The sequence below is a fragment of the Spodoptera frugiperda genome, chromosome 21, assembly GCF_023101765.2.
Source record: "Spodoptera frugiperda isolate SF20-4 chromosome 21, AGI-APGP_CSIRO_Sfru_2.0, whole genome shotgun sequence".
In the NCBI taxonomy this organism is placed as follows: Eukaryota; Metazoa; Arthropoda; class Insecta; order Lepidoptera; family Noctuidae; genus Spodoptera; species Spodoptera frugiperda.
The window spans coordinates 6,916,504-6,934,977 of record NC_064232.1 but is presented as its reverse complement, the minus strand read 5'-3'; the positions used below and the strand labels follow the sequence as shown (position 1 = coordinate 6,934,977).

The 18,474-nt window shown below is 37.0% G+C and overlaps 1 protein-coding gene across 1 annotated transcript in view; it reads right to left on the bottom strand.

The window, feature by feature from the left end:
* LOC118280292 (uncharacterized) overlaps positions 1-18,474 on the bottom strand; it is a 70,190-nt gene that overhangs the window by 46,526 nt on the left and 5,190 nt on the right. The window contains exon 2 of the mRNA XM_050701783.1: positions 73-1,195. Within this exon, the coding sequence (XP_050557740.1) occupies positions 73-1,191 (1,119 nt within the window). The 5' untranslated portion in view covers positions 1,192-1,195. The remainder of the gene's footprint in view (positions 1-72; positions 1,196-18,474) is intronic.

Sequence of the window (18,474 nt, the reverse complement as noted above, 5' to 3'; positions counted from 1 at the left end):
TGCTACAGCTGTTAACTTCTTTCCATCAGTCCAAATCATGATCATATATTCTGATATAAAGAAGACACTTACCTGAGTGTTAGCCTGCAGAAGACCACCTCCATTAGTGTTGACAACACCGTTGTTGCATTGAGACTTCAACACACACACGTATCCTTGCCCAGCGCAAGTCTGCTGCAAATCACCTCCAGAGTTATCATGAGCATTCACATTTCCAGTGCTCTGGAAGATCTCGTCAATATTCTGTTGTGTCTGCTGGGCATAGTCGAATTCGTTCTTCTGCGAGTTCTGGATCAAGTTCACGTTGGCACCAGAAGAAGCAGCGAAGGGAGATGGAGAAGAACCAGTGTAACCAGACCCGCTTGATCCAAAGTTGGAGCTTGAACCAGAGCTGAAGCTGTTGAAACCGCTCTGTCCAGCTCCGAAGTTACCTTGAGCACTGCCGAAAGAGTTCTGACCACCGAAACCAGTAGCACCTCCGCTCAAGAACGGGTTCTTGCTGATGTCGATCTCCTTTGTCGAGGATGATGATTCGAAGGACTGGCTTCCAGCGAAATTGCCACCGGCACCAGTAAAGCCGGCATTACCAGCCAATTTCGAGAAACCACCGTTCAAGAATGGGTTGGCGCCCAAATCAACGCCACCAGCACCAGTGTTGCTTGAGCTGGTGAAGCTGGAAGAAGACTTGCTGAACTTCTCAAAAGAACCACCAGCACCAGCGTTCTTGAAGGGGGAGTTCTGTTCGTTCATCCACCAGAAGGGTCCACCGTTGGCGACACCACCTTCGAAGACGCTGTTTCCAGCTGCCTGGAACTGGAATTCGTTGGCTGCGTCAGCGTTGGCTGCAGCCTTGAAAGCCTGGAGGTTACCGAACTTCTGGACAATCTTTCCATCCTTTATCTTAACTCCAGCGCATCCCTTTTCGGATGAGCATTCCTCGAAAGTGGATTGAGTGTGGACCTCAGCATTTGGGAGGGTTTTTAGCGAGGCTAGGAGTTCTTTGGGGGATTTTAAGCTGTGGGTGCCAGCGCAAGCTGTGCATCGTTCTGTTCTCGCCTGTGGCTCGCTAGCTTCTGCCTCCAGGACTGGTTCGTGGCTTTGGGGCAGTTCTTTGACTTGCTCGATGTTTTCTGGGTGTGCGTTTGCCGCGATCACCAATATGGCTACCACTATAGAGAATAGTGGCTTCATGGTTCTGTAACAAGAAGAAAGAAGATGGTTATTGCACTGTTTGGTAAAATTTTGAGATTGATTAAGTGTGGGAGAGCCATGCTTTGGCATGGATGGGCCGGCTTGACTGGAGTGAACACTTGTGTTGGTGAGTGAGGTTACCGAAGACCAATTCTTTCTCCAGTTTCTTCTATCTCTATAACCTCAAATCCCCAAATGTTTTATAACTCCACTGGTGTTGCGTTTGGCCATGAATGGCGGCGATTGCTTACCATCAGAGGATCAGTCGGCTGGTTTGCCGCCTTATGTCATAAAAATATATGTAAGGATCGTAGTGGATGGTACGTGCGCTTTTGTATGTATTGAAAGTAAAATTATAATAATATTTAATGACAAACGGTGCAACGCTAGCGGATTCTATTCCCGCACGGAACAACTCTTTGTGTGATCATAAATTGTTGTTGCGGGTCTGGGTGTCATGTGTATGTGAAATTGTATGTTTGTAAACGAGCAACTAGGGGGCCGACTGACAGAAAAATATTATTTATATTAGCTTTAGACATTTAAAAGTGTCTTCCTGATCTATTTGAAATAAATAATTTTGACTCTAACTTTGACTTTGAAAAACCCTAGACTAGATTAACTCGAATATGACTCACTATTAAAAATCAAATAACAATATCACACCTTTCAATAACCATAAATGAAATCTATGACACATACCAACACACAAATCAAATATACAGCGCGTAACAAAATACATCAAGAAGCACTGAAGAATACAGGTTGAATAGAATCTCTACACAAAGTTTCAGCTTAAAATACGTTTAAAAAAATTGGTACCAAATACTTGGTGTCGCATGGTTCTTGATTTTATAAATCATAATACAGACGTGTCACAACACTACACGGGTCACTCGCTTATTACGAAATATTTCCTCTATAAATCTGATCGCCTAGTACCTGTATCTATTTGAAATAAATAATGTTCGGTTTCTGGACTTTGATGTATTGGAAAAATTCCCGAAATAACTGTGTATCCATGAAAACACGAGTTTAAAATGACCCTTCACGTATCGTTTGTTATGTTATCTAGATACACACTTAATATGTATACCCCCTTTTGTTACATCTATGTACACAATACCAACATACAAATCATGAAGCTATATATAACCAGTTTATCATGACCCCGCTTTCTATGATCGTTTCGCACATTCGACGGTCAGTTTATACTGGTTTTGTATAACTTAATGTGCGAATGTCTACATTCCAAACGATATTGTCACCAAAATTAAAATGGCGGCTTAGCAACTATCTTGACTAGTATAATTAACATATAAATAGCTTCATTACAATACCTATAGGTATATTTATCAAGTGTGGGAGAGCCATGCTTCGGCACGAATGGGCCGGCCCGACCGGAGTGATACCACCGGCGAGTGGAAAACCGATGTAACACAATACCTTTTTTTATTGAAGGGATAAAATCATCCAATGTCTTCTCCCGCCTTGGGCGAGGCGAGAGGGAGTGTCAGACTTTTACTGACTAAAAACCACTTCGTTCCTACTCCTACTTTTCAAACCGGAGCCCCGGTAAACCCGCTAGGTAGTCCGCAGCTCCGGATCAGGCATCAGCCTATTAGGTAGATAGGCACTAGGCGATCAGATTGACAGAAGAAATGTTTCGTAATATAGAGAGTGATCCCTGTAGTGTTGTGACACGTTTGTATCATTTAAAATCAAGAACCATGCGACACCATGTATTTAGTACCAATTTTTTTTAAACGTATTTTAAGCTGAAATTTTGTGTAGAGATTCTATTCAACCTGTATTCTTCAGTGCTTCTTGATGTAAGTATATGGGTGTTTTGTTACACGCTGTATATCGTTAAAAAAACTAACGAAACGATTGAACTTATCGTCTTTAAAAAGAATATGATCAAAACGAAGATATCTGACCTTTAATGTAATAATAATATTTTGATTATCCACACAAGATAAGTCAAACCCAACAATAGTTCACGGTCCGGAATCGAACTTTGAACTTTGCGGACAAAAGCCATAATTTATCAGTTATTTTAACTGTCTAGTCTTTTAAACGAATAGCTTTTTTGTTATGTAGTTAGTTTGAAACTTTTTAAACTTTAACTATTGAAAAGCAAGATTTTATATAGTTTAGCATTTATGGTCATGCAAACTAAACGTGTACCTATTCAAAATTTCAGTTCAATCGCTTAAAGATATCTGCTTCAAAATTTGGTTGCAACATTTCATAAAATATTATATTATCATCGAAGACTGCCTCGTTAGTCGAGTGGTCGCAAGTGCGACTGCCGACAAGAGGTCTCGGGTTCAATTCCCGGGTCGGTTAAGGTATAACTGGGCATTTTTCGGTTTTTCAAAATTTTCTCAATAGTAGCACAGGGGTCTGATATTGTGCCCAGTATATGGCAATAGGCTCACCCCCAAATACATGGGACTTATAACACAAATGGTGAAAAGTGGGTGTACATTGTATAGTGGCTTTACGTACCGTAATGTACACCTCTACCTACGCCTTCAAGGATGAAAGGCGTGACGTTGTTATTATATTATGTAATTCATGCGGGCAAAGTCAGGGCACAAGCTAGTTATTTTATATATTTTCTGTTTTATATGACCGATAGAATTAGACTACTAGTTCGTTGGTGCTCAGTGAGGGAATTAAACCCGCTACACGTTGCACGGCAACCAGTTGCCTAGCTACCGCGCTAACCGTGCAGTCAAATTATCCAAAGGGCCTTTTTATAACGGGGGAAAAAGCCTCCAATGACTTCTCTCGCTTTAGGCGAGGCGAGAGGTGTGTCAGACTCTTACTGTCTAAAAATCACCGCGTTCCTACTCCTGCTTTTCGAGCCGGAGCTTCGGTAAACCCGCTAGGTAGTCCGCAGCTCCGGATCTATAGGGGTAGGCAGAGATTTTATCTATATACCCAATAATGAAACAAAACGTAGCTTAGCTACTAATTTAAGTACACATGTACTGAGATCATCAATGTGTGAACAAAATTTATAATTTTATCAAAAACCTCTGTTCTAACGTACTTATTGATTCTTGTGTGTAAACCAAGGTTGAATTCCTAATCAGGTAGAGATGACACCCATCATTAACTCAAAACACACCTTATGACTAAGCCTTAAAGTTCACAATCAAATAACAATGTCCAACTAACACCTGTCAATATGAAATTACGTCTTTATTATTAAGGTAGTAAGAGAGGTTTTCGCATAGCAAAATCTCTAAAGTAATTGTAGAATTTTTATATATTTAGAATTGACATTTAACTAAAAAAAAAGGACTTGGTGTTGACTTAATATCATGATAAAAAAAAATGAATAATAAAAATCAGTTTTCGGAATAGAAATGAACCTTCTACTCTTTGGAATAAGTATTAAAATACATTGGACGAAGAAATTTTTGATATTTTTTAGATTAGGTATGTGCATCTCGCTACATCCTTGTTGACTGGACATCTACACTACATGAGCTGCTGTTTACATGTGAACATTAGCTCATGACGATACCTAAGTACGTGTGTCGCCTGGACAGTCTACGCTACATCCTTGTTGACTGGACATCTACACTACATGAGCTGCTGTTTACATGTGAACATTAGCTCATGACGATACCTAAGTACGTGTGTCGCCTGGACAGTCAACCTCGCTACATCCTTGTTGACTGGACATCTACACCACATGAGCTGCTGTTTACATGTGAACATTAGCTCATGACGATACCTAAGTACGTGTGTCGCCTGGACAGTCAACGCTACATCCTTGTTGACTGGACATCTACACTACATGAGCTGCTGTTTATGTATCACCTAGAATCCTTATTAACTGGTCACTACATGAGCTGCTGTTTACCCGCCCCATCTATTTCTAAGCCTCAGGAAACCACAGCTTAACCTCGCTAATTCATCACCAAACATCTTAAGTCAACTTAGGAAGTTCAAATATGAGGTAGGCAGAGGCCGAACTGAGTCCAAATATTTAGTTTACGAATCACATAAATAGAATAAATGTCCTTGGTTTCACCGTGTTACCTATAGATGTTAAATGTGTTAATAAAATAGGTATAATTGAGATTGTTAGAGTATTTCAGGTGGGTAGGAAGGTAGTTCCGATATGGTTCAGTTTCCTCTTCCGACAAATATAGGTATTGATTTTTTTGAACTTGAAAATTATGTAACAGACAATTTTGGTATGTTTTTGTTAAAGAACAAATTTTATGAGGTTTCGAGTCCTATTAAGGAGTTGAGTAAACTATTATTTAGTACATTACGAATGGACTTTTTTTTAAACTTGACCCCAATGGAACATTTTTTTACCTTTAACCGACGAGTATGCATGAAAAGACTGATGACTGTTGATAAAACGAAAGAGGTATGTAAGAGTCGTAGCAATTGGCGTTCCATTGTCTCTGCCTACCCCCATGGGAGACAGGTGTGAGATTATGTATGTATGTACTTTGGCCTGCTTTAGGATTTTCTCCTGTGTCGTGGGTGCGTTTACAAACATACAAGTTCACATACACATGACACCCAGACCCGAAACAACAATTTGTGGAGCACACAAAGAGTTGCTTCGTGCGGAAATTGATCCCGTTACCCGTTACCAGCAATATTGGTTGCCAGCAATATGAAATGTATCGATATTTTTCCAGTGTAATTTAACCAGGAATCGAACCCGAACCTTTCGCTCGATATAAACAGGAGTCAAAATCAACGTAAAAGTCTAACAGTCCCTCTCACCTCGCCCAAGGCGGAAGAAGTCATTGGACAATTTCCCCTCACTCAAATAAATGGGACGTTCCCCCTCTCAATAAAAATGGTTTCCTCACGATGTTTTCCTTCACCGTTTGTTAGCAACACGTATCTTTGTAAACCTACTTCTTATTCGAAGGTCATTTCTATTTACTCATTATTACATAACTTATGTAACATTACATACAGTCAGTTTTTTTATCACCAGCCAAAGTTTTTCTGAGAGTTATGTTAAGTTGGGTTAAAAAAAAAAAACACTTTTTACAAAAAAAATCAAACATCCCATTTTTAAACAAAAAAAAAAAACTTATAAATAACCGACTTCACTGAAGAAAGACGGTTAAAAAAACATTAAAAGGATCAAATTGACTTTGATTTCGAAAGTCGTTGTTTCTCGTTATTGTTCGTTTCTTATTTAACACCGACCTCCGAAATCAACTTTGTAACCAATTTTCTTCAGTGAAATCAAAAAATGTTTTTTTTTTTTGTTTATAATAGAATGTTTGAATAATGAGATGATGAATTAATGATACCTAACTCACAGAAAAAAAATTTGGCTACTGATAAAAAAAACCAGGCTGTATTACATTATACATATAACAAAAAAAACATTACATTATCACATTACATAAGATAGGCACATAAAGTATCCTTTTTTCATTGCAAATCGGTCAAAAAAGTGAAATTTCGTTTGTACAATTATTTAGCAAGGCTGTGTATGTGTGTATGTGTGTTAATTTGCATAAGGCAGGCACTGAATCTTGTACTATACGTCTTATATAGAATGAGTACTTATGAGCTACCTACGCTGTAAAGGTAGTGCTGTAGTGTTATAATTTGAGCTATATTTTATCGCTTAGCAAGGTGTAAGCTACACCTGGTATGGTATCGTCATAATCATCATCATCAATTGGTTTATTCCACAAAAGACGGGTTTGTCTCGTTGTTCTCCTTGTTGGAGATCAGTTAAGATTTAATTAATAAAGGATAGTCAAATTATTACACAGCCACTTTAAAAAAAATTGATAATACCATTTTCTTCAAATTGCTTATCAAAGTCAACGTCAAAGCATTTATTTCAATTAATCCTCAATTGAACACTTTTGAAACGTTTAACTGAATTATCCATCAGTCTGTCAATATTTTCGGTGAGTGCGACCGCAGAGATAGATTTTTAGAATTAATAATAAAAGTACCTCAGCTACTTGCCAATAAAAAGTCCCGTCAAAATCAGTCCAGCCATTTCAGAGATATCTAAGCCAAAACAGACAGACAAAAATTAAAAAAAATGATATTTTGTGTGCATCTATAGTATCTATATTCACATGCAATTATTTCAATATTACAAATAGACAGTCCAATTATATTTATGAGTGTAGAATTACAAAATCAATGTTGTAAATTATCAAAATCATTAAGTTTTGATTGATTAGTATTTAAATAAATCAATTTATATGTAACATCTGCCGAACTGTTGAGAAATTCATCATAAATTAATGTCAAAGACACAGAATATAAGATCACGACTTTTTAACCAGAACGGGGTAGACAGAGGTGCATATATAAGGAGCTTTAAGTATCTGCCACGGTTTTAATGGGAGGTAGTGTTGTGTGTTTTCATCGCATCGTGCGTATTTGTGAACCACTTTATGCAGAGTAGAGTCAATGTTTATTTAACTTCTTTATGTTCTCAAATTGAATTAACTAGTCCGGGGTACAAAATTTCTTCACTATTGTAATCTTCAAACACAACACTATATGGGGAAAATGCACCAACTTTCACTCATCCATCCGGATGTGATCAACCTCTGTCAAATAAGTAGTCGGGTACCATACACCCACAGAAAGAGCAGCGTTAGTAACAAACGTATTCTACTTTACAAAACACAAGCTATACTATAAAAATCAGCTTAGCTTTCCATGTACAACTATACTAAGCCTCTCGACAATAACTTTCGCTCAACCTTGCGCCTACGCAGTGCTTATTTAGACAGCCTAGGACAACCTTATGACCTATTTTCTAGCTATAGTATTATGCATGTCAAAGATTCTTAGTAAGTACTTAAATGTAATTTGTATAGGCTTGCTTCTTATTGCATATATTGCTGATAAACGATGCTTTTTGTCATACATTTGGCAACCTCCCTTATTCTTCTCGTGGGTGTAGTATACCCGATTAAAAGATTACATAGCATCGCTCTCTGATAAACATCTACCCTAAGTAAAAAAAACTTCTGGGAAAATCATCCAATGACTTCTCCGGCCTTGAGCGAGGCGAGAGGGAGTGTCAGACTCTTACTGACGAAAAACCACCCCGTTCCTACTCCTGCTTCAAGCCGGAGCCCCGGTAACCCGCTAGGTAGTCCGCAACTCCAGTACGTTAACACAAAGATGTTATACATCGAGAAAGTTTATTTTTTTATTGCATTTTAACGTACCCAGTGCAGGTTATAGTTACAAGAATGAAGGACTAAAATAAACGCCGTTTGTACTTTCGTTTTTATCAGCGAAAGTTGTTTTTTTATGGACATATAACAATACGGCTTCAATTCCACGAAGTTGTAGGCAGATGTATTTATATAAGGTGTTCTAAAAGTATCTGCCATCGGCTTTAATGGGAGGTAGTGTTGTGTTTGAACCGGCTCGAAAAGCAAGAGTAGGAACGGGGTGGTTTTTAGTCAATAAGTTTTTGTCCTATGGAAACGTGAGCGAAGCCGTTGAAAGATGCTAGTTGTATTATAAATTTAACGTAAAATCATGTTTTATAATCCCCGCAGAGGTAGACAAAGGTGCACAGAGGATATACAATGTAACACCCCGCAATTAAAGCCAGTGTAAGGCAATAGGCTCACCCCCTATTACATGGGACTTATAACACAAATTGTGAAAAGTGGGTGTACATTGTATAGCGGCATTACGTGCCGTAATGTGCACCTCTGCCTCCCGTCGGGGATAAAAGGCGTGACGATACTATACTAAATTATAATATACCTTTTCACTAAAACAAAACATATATCTATAAAAGGTTAGTAATAATTTTATTAGAAATACTGTGACTCATATCTAATCGTTATACAGACGCATATAAAGCTATACCACACTCTCAATATCCATTATCAACTCTATCATAAGACATTAAAGTTCATAATCCGTCATAAAAATATGATATTTTGGTATATTTCGACCTGCTTTTGTTTCTCCGTTCCTATTGTGTGTCGCCCACGACACACCTACTGCTCTGCTTGTACCCACAAGGTTAATATGTCTAGGTCATAAAAAATAAAGATGATCTTAAAATTATCATCTACACTACATGAGCTGCTGTTTACATGTGAACATTAGCTCATGACGATACCTAAGTACGTGTGTCGCCTGGACAGTCTACGCTACATCCTTGTTGACTGGACATCTACACTACATGAGCTGCTGTTTACATGTGAACATTAGCTCATGACGATACCTAAGTACGTGTGTCGCCTGGACAGTCCACGCTACATCCTTGTTGACTGGACATCTACACTACATGAGCTGCTGTTTACATGTGAACATTAGCTCATGACGATACCTAAGTACGTGCGTCGCCTGGACAGTCTACGCTACATCCTTGTTGACTGGACATCTACACTACATGAGCTGCTGTTTACATGTGAACATTAGCTCATGACGATACCTAAGTACGTGTGTCGCCTGGACAGTCCACGCTACATCCTTGTTGACTGGACATCTACACTACATGAGCTGTTGTTTACATAAAAATGTAGGGCTTGAGATGAGTAAAAAAATGGCGCAATGTTTTCGAACAATTTATAATGTGTCTTTTTAACTGAACAGGTTAAGTTATATAACCAACTGGTATTCGATATTTTAACCACATTTTTAACTGAGCTACGGTTTAACTTTACTTATAGTTTTTATTGTTAAATTCAATCGTTAAATTAACATGCGTATAGCTATTTCTATTTATTTAAATTGTTATTGATTTATTTTATTTTATGTTATTTATGAAGCATAAAATGTTACATTTGGTTTTTTGTAATGTTTATTTTTGGTTTTTATTTTAATTATAACCTTTTTAAATGTCGAAATTTTTTGTGGTAGATATTTGAACTTTGCAATAGGGTAGATGACTAATTTTTATTTTTAAGCCCGTCTTGTAGATTATTTTAAAATATCAGACACGTTTTTTTTATTTTCTTATGGAAACCAATACTTTCGATTATATATCGACTAGAGGTGTACGATCTATACGTAGAAATGACGTATTTGCTTCCACTCCTAAACTTTGATACGTTTTATCTAAGTATATGACAGAATATATACGTGTCTAATATTTTTTCATTACCTAACTGACGGACTAAATAGATTTTTAATTTTCATGCCCCGTCATCATCTCTACTGCCGCTATACAATGTACACCCACTTTTCACCATTAGTGTTATAAGTCCCATGTAATAGGGGGTGAGCCTACTACCATATACTGGTATTTTTAATTCTTATTAATAATATTAGTCCCATATATTAATAAAAAAAATACCATTAACATATACCAATAATAAAAACTGGTCACAATAAATTTCGTAAAGCGAAAAAACCCAATAGGTAATATTTCGGCTTGACCTGTAACCTACGACCTTGCGGTCGACTGGCGAACTCGCGGCCACTGGACCAACGACACAAAAAAAATCATTATTTCTTAGAAATTTGGAATTTATAAGCCGATATATGGTAATAGGCTAGATCCGTATTATATGAATCTCAGATTTTAACAGGAAAAAGTGAGTAAATCTCTTTTTAAAAAACACGTTGCCCCACACTAAGATCTTCTCCTGTGACGTGGGTGCCTTTTACAAACATACATAAAATACCCAAACAACAATTTGTGGATCACACTACAAAGAGTTGCTCCGTGCGGAAATCGAACCCGCTAAACCGACTAAATAATAGGTAGAATAGAATACATTCATAACCACCGCTATTTTTCCCGGCGGGCGTCTTATACCCGACTAAGGGACTACACATTTGATAGAGACTACGATACATAGTTTCAAATCCTGCGAAGATTATGGCAAACCCCTCATATGTAGAGAAGGCTCATAGTCTATCACGGACTGACTATCCGTCATATACGTTAAAAATAGATTAAAAAATAAACAATTTTAATAAAAAATCGACCTTCAAAACACCTATCTAAGCTTCAATTTTCAACAACGAAGTTTAACCCCAAGATATTGATAGTGACAAACAAAAATTACGTAAGAACCAATAAGTATACGGACGGACAGAGGACGCAACCGTCTTGTGTAATATAAAGGTAAACGAGTGCCGCTCAAACGAGTTTCGGACGCTACCAAATTCTTCACTGCCCATGTAACTTTTATATGTACAGCCTTTTATATAGGTAGGCAACCGTGTATCAATGTGATGGAAGCTAAAGAAGTATGTAAGGAGCGTAGTAGGTGGCGCTCTGTAGTTTCTGTATACCATCAGATGTGTACCTATAAAATTGAAGTGTGGGAGAGCCATGCTTCGGCACGAATAGGCCGGCTTAACCGGAGTGATACCACGGCCTCACAAAAAACCGACGTGAAACAACGCTTGCGTTGTGTTCCCAATCCCCGATTCCCCAACAACCCTTAAATTCCTAACCTCCAAAGGCCGGCAATGCACTTGTGACTGGTATTTTGAGTGTCCATGAGCGGCGGCGATTGCTTATCATCAGGTAATCCGTCTGCTCGTTTACCGGCTTATACTATAAAAATGTATGTAAGGATCGCAGTTTAAAAGGTTCAGGTTTATCAGAGAGCACCTTTGTTCGATCTCTGTCAAATATGTACTATTTTACACATATAATGAAATGAACTACTCTATCTAGAAAGAAGGCATCGCATAAAAATTTGCTTAGCAGTTCATAAGTTCATCGCGAACAGACAAAAGCTGATAGAATCAATAATAAAGTTGACCCAAGATAATTGCCGAGTCTGCGTGGGTACTGAGAATTTTGGAAAAACCCCAATGACCTATACATACATATAACAATCAATCTTGTGACCCCTTGCTCGGTATGGCACATTTAACCATAAGGACACGTGGCACAAGTACTTAACAGTTGTCGTGGTGTCCCGGAGGTTTAAGACGTCCGCTTCTCATGCATGAGGATGCGCGTTCGAAACCTACCAACGGCAAGTACCAATGTGACTTTTTCCAAGTTAAATGTACTTTCTAAGATTATTTAGACACCACTGACAAACGGTGAAGGAAAACATCGTGAGGAAACCTGGGCTTATAATTTCTAATTATGAGTTTGAAATCGCCAACCCGCATTGAGCAAGCGTGGTGATTAATGCTCAAACATTCTCCGTGCGAAATATCATTTATCTACAAAAAATAATTATCAGTAGGTACCAGAAAAATGTAATGCATTTCATCTTCATCTCAAATTTGATTTCACTTTTTCGTTATTCTGAAACTAGTTAGCATACCTAAGAGTCTGGAAATATTTTAAAAGTCTAGCTAGGACTTCTTTTTAGACGGAATTCTAGACAAACTGGTTTTTTAAGATAATTATGCTAATGCAAGTAAAAGTGCCTTGGAGTAAAGCGGTGATGTCGCGTGCGTGTCTTATTTTTTTTTCTTTATAAATATTATTACATTACAAAAAATGCGTTTTTAGATATTTTGCAAAATGTAATAATACATTTGGTGATATTTCAGAAAACATACGTTGATATATTTTATTATTACACTACAAAAAATGTGATATCTATTTTTTGGAAAATATAATTAGATTTTTAAATGTCATTTTTGTTATGTTTGTTAATTAATTTAAAATGGTTTTGAATTTCTTTTTTTATCAACTGCAATTATTAATCAGACATTTGAAGGAAGGATTGCACAATCGAAGAATCAAATAAAAAATATGTATGCTTAAATTAGTATCTTATAATTCATTCATCTTTTGGAGGTTAGGATTTAAGGCTTATCGGGGAATAGAGGATTGGGATGATTGGGAAGGGAGGTAATTAGGTCTCCGGTAACCTCACTCACACAACGAAATACAACGCAAGCGTTGTTTCACGTCGGTTTTCTGCTCGGCCGTGGTATCACTCCGGTCGAGCCGACCCAGCAGTGCTGAAGCATGGCTCTCCCACACTTAAATGGTAATGGTGATGGTTTGATATTGTTGCATCATATTTGATACTATTTTTTTAACTCTTAGACGTAATAAACATGTTATGTATATGTATATGAGTCAGAGTGGCATTGGTGCCAATGTCATATAGGAAGATTAGTATATAGAGTCAGCTGATGACTGCCTTGTTGGTTCAATAGTTGCAAGTTTGGCTATCGACCAAGGAATCTTGAATTCGAGTTATCATAGCCCATGATGCCCTCATCTATAAAATGGGGGTCCAGACTTCTTAAGCGTGTTGGACTGCCTATCGGGTTTTCCGGGGCTCCAGCTCAAAAAGCAGGAGTAGGAACGGAGTGCTTTTTAGTCAGTAAGAGTCTAACACTCTCTCTCGCCTCGCCCAAGGCGGGAGAAATCATTGGATGAATTTTCTCCCCTCAAAAAATAAGTATAAAAGGTTAAAGTTTATCAGAGAGTGCTGCTGTTTGGTCACTATCAAATATGTAGTTCCTTAGTCGGGTATACGACACCAGGGGGAAGAGTAGTGGTGTTGACAAATGTATTCTACTCGAAATTAGTATTTAAATATTGCCTAATTCAGGGGTATGCGACACCCACGGTAAGAGCCGTGTAATAGTAATGTGGGGGTAAAGACGGGTTTTTATGTATGTATGTGTCCATGTTATGTAGACTTAAGAGTTTCATATAATATGAAATCATGCTGTAACTTTAAAAAAGTGTTGCAACGAAGAATCCTATAATTAATTGGTCATTTTCGAATCTGGGACAGTCCGTGATCTTGCAACCACTGAACGAAATAACGCACGTGGTTTGTGTCATCATATTATGACGTTAACGTTTGTATATTTGTGACAGTCTAACACAAAAACTGCTGGACAGATTTAGATGCAATTTTGATCACTACATAGTATAAAACAAAGTCGCTTTCTCTGTCCCTATGTCCCTTTGTATGCTTAAATCTTTAAAACTACGCAACGGATTTTGATGCGGTTAATATTTACATAGAAATGCCATAAACTTAACACATACCGGATTCTTGAAGGAAAATATCTTGATTTTTAAGTATATATTAAATAAATATATATATCTAATAAGATTATTAATATTTGTGCGGTCATCCGTTCATTAAAATAGTTGTATAAAAAATAACACACACCCTGTATATTAAAAAAAAATGTGAACTACATGAGCTGCTGTTTACATGTGAACATTAGCTCATGACGATACCTAAGTACGTGTGTCGCCTGGACAGTCTACGCTACATCCTTGTTGACTGGACATCTACACTACATGAGCTGCTGTTTACATGTGAACATTAGCTCATGACGATACCTAAGTACGTGTGTCGCCTGGACAGTCTACGCTACATCCTTGTTGACTGGACATCTACACTACATGAGCTGCTGTTTACATGTGAACATTAGCTCATGACGATACCTAAGTACGTGTGTCGCCTGGACAGTCCACGCTACATCCTTGTTGACTGGACATCTACACTACATGAGCTGCTGTTTTGCACAAGAATAATACTTAAAATATGATAATTAAATAAATTAAACATTGATTTTGCGATAATGATTGATGACTTTTAAAGAATTTTTCATTCATTTAATTTTAAAAATATGAGTTATTATTAACAGTAGAGATAGTAATAAAATCATATAATTTATGACTACGATATAACACCTTATTTTATAATAAATCCGTTTTGTAAATAATTTCCATTGAAAGAATCATTGTGGTGGCAGAACAACCAGTTTTTTTTTCTTAATTAAAATATTATACAGAAAATAAACTAGTGTCAACCCGCCACCTGGTTTGGCGTGACAAAATTTACATTAATACGATATCAATGTCTGTATGTTTATCCATCACGATTCGCTAAAACTGCTAAATCGATTTTCATAAAATTATTCAATTTTATAGAAGTGAGTCAGTGATTTAAATAAACATCTACCTAAACTACTGAATCGATTGATTGGTGCGGTGGCTGGGCAATTGGCTGCCGCGTAAATGGCAGCGTGTTCGATTCCCGCACGGAGCAACTCTTTGTGTGATCCACGAATTGTTATTTCGAGTCTGGGTGTCATGTGTATGTGAACTTGTATGTTTGTAAATGCACCCACGACACAGGAGAAAATCCTAGTGTGTGTAAAGTTCTTTTATTTTAATTAACGGCAAAGATAGATTAAATTCAGTATCAGTATTCTATGGTATAAGCCGGTAAACGAGCAGACGTATTACCTGATGGTAAGCAATCGCCGCCGCCCATGGACACCCGCAACACTAAAGGCGTTACACGTGCGTTACCGGCCTTTTTATTATTCATTATATAGATAATAGAAAAAAAACCTAAAGTATTATTGGTTTTTAGCACGTTTCTCTAACACGTGTCAACAATCAGGTTTTGCCATATAACAACCATATATTTGGTGATAAAAATGTATATTATTAAATGTCTAGAAGATATATAAAATATACCTACACTTTCACTTGTTTTTTTTTTTGTAGTCTTTCTGGTTATATTATTATCCTTATTTATAGTATAAAGTGCCATTAAACAAATGGATTGAGCCATCAGACCACCACAGATGGGGCCCAGTAGGGCTGATGATCCGGAGCTGCGGACTACCTAGCGGGTTTACCGGGGCTCCGGCTCGAAAAGCAGGAGTAGGAACGGTGTGGTTTTTAGTCAGTAAGAGTCTGACACTCCCTCTTGCCTCGCCCAGGGCGAGAGAAGTCATTGGATGACATTCCCTCCTCAAAAAAAAAAGACATATGGACCAGTAGTTCCAGAGATAAGCGCGTTCAAACAACCAGACAAACTTCTCAGCTTTATAACATTAATAGATTCCACTATCTTTCTTTGTTTTCAACTTATTGCCATATTTTATGTTAATTTTAACAATAAACTTGTATCAAATCGTTGTTGGGATGTAAGTTTAAGGTTATAGTCTTTTATAGGCAGATTTATGAGGTTATAAGCAAAGATTGTTGGCCCTGAGGCGATTAGGGTCTGATTTTATTCGTGGAAAATATCTTAAGGTCAATATGTGTGTTAAACATCATATATAAGGTGTTCTAAAAGTATCTGCCACGGCTTTAATGGGAGGTAGTGTTGTGTTTGAAGATTACAATAGTGAATATAAATTATTGATTATGAGTAATTTTGTTTTTCATACAAAAAAAATCTATGTGTTTGTTTGTTATGAAAGAGCTATCTCTTTCACTGTCTCTGTCGCTTCGTCAATGAAAACAATTGTTTTCATTGCATCGTGCGTATTTGTGAACCACTTTATGCAGATTAGAGTCAATGTTTATTTAACTTCTTTATGTTCTCAAATTGAATTAACTGATCCGGGGTACGAAATTTCTTCACTATTATAATCTATAATATAAAATATATATATTGGACTTTATTCTATACAACTTTATGTGATATTTGTATGTATATATATGTATATTTAAAAAGATTTGACGTAGCAACATAATATACATATATAAAGCAGGTTTTTCTAAGGACACAGGTCAATATTAGTTTTTGAATTAACATAACAAGTTGTTGGTGAACCCTACTGATTTGAGGTACCGTAATAAAATATGTCATTATATTGACAGATGACATCATTTCTATATTTCTTTTGTCATATTTAATGTATTATATGTAGATGTAGTTTTTTTTTTCTTGATCTTATAACTACTTTATTTTATTTTATATTATAGTAGCTGACTCGATAAACTGAGTGCCGCTTCAAACATTATTTTCTTACGTTTTAAACCTTTCCTGGACTTCCACACATAATTCAAGGCGAAAATTTGCCAAATCGGTCCAGCCGTTCTCGAGTTTTAGCGAGACTAAAAACAATTGATTTATCATCATATAAGATAATCTCTAAATATAAAATAAAGAGATTATTATACATATAAATATATAAGAAATTATGTAAAGCTGACTTATTTGTTTGAACGTGCCAATCACTGAAATTCCTGGGCCGAATTGAATAGTTATTTTTATTGGATAATCCATGCATCGAGGAAGGCTATATATAGGCTATAAAACATTGGCAACTATTCCACGCGGACTAAGTCAGAGACACAGCTAGTAACAAAATATATAGAAATATTTTTGTTTTAAAAATAAAAATATATTTAAAAAAAAACGATGTCTCATTCAAGTCTAGCTAGCTAGAATGCACCAATTAACATATGTATAAATATTTTAATGAACGAAAATCATTTTTATTGATCTAGCAATAAAAACTATTATTACTTAACAAAACTGGTCTTCACACTTTTATTTTTATTTGTTTTTTTAATATTGTAAAGTAATAAAACTCTGAGAGTAGATAAAAGTGAATTTCTACTTTATTATATTAGCTCATGACGATACCTAAGTACGTGTGTCGCCTGGACAGTCCACGCTACATCCTTGTTGACTGGACATCTACACTACATGAGCTGCTGTTTACATGTGAACATTAGCTCATGACGATAGCTAAGTACGTGTGTCGCCTGGACAGTCTACGCTACATCCTTGTTGACTGGACATCTACACTACATGAGCTGCTGTTTACATGTGAACATTAGCTCATGACGATACCTAAGTACGTGTGTCGCTTGGACAGTCTACGCTACATCCTTGTTGACTGGACATCTACACTACATGAGCTGCTGTTTACATGAGAACATTAGCTCATGACGATACCTAAGTACGTGTGTCGCCTGGACAGTCCTCGCTACATCCTTGTTGACTGGACATCTACACTACATGAGCTGCTGTTTACATGTGAACATTAGCTCATGACGATACCTAAGTACGTGTGTCGCCTGGACAGTCCTCGCTACATCCTTGTTGACTGGACATCTACACTACATGAGCTGCTGTTTACATGAGAACATTAGCTCATGACGATACCTAAGTACGTGTGTCGCCTGGACAGTCCTCGCTACATCCTTGTTGACTGGACATCTACACTACATGAGCTGCTGTTTACATGTGAACATTAGCTCATGACGATACCTAAGTACGTGTGTCGCCTGGACAGTCTACGCTACATCCTTGTTGACTGGACATCTACACTACATGAGCTACCATTTTTGTATACGGAACTCAGAAAACTAATACAACCATCTATTATTAAGTTTTATTTTAAACGTTTTGACAAATATGGTAGTGTGTTAGATACGATAAAGCATTATGATTTATTTTATAGCATGTTGAGTGGTGTTCGTATATAATATGTTATTTTATTTAAATTTATTATATCTCCGCTTCCTAATAGGGACGGGCAGAAATGTCACGTGTTTTAGTTGTTTTGGAACAACTGTAATAAAGTTATCAAATTGGT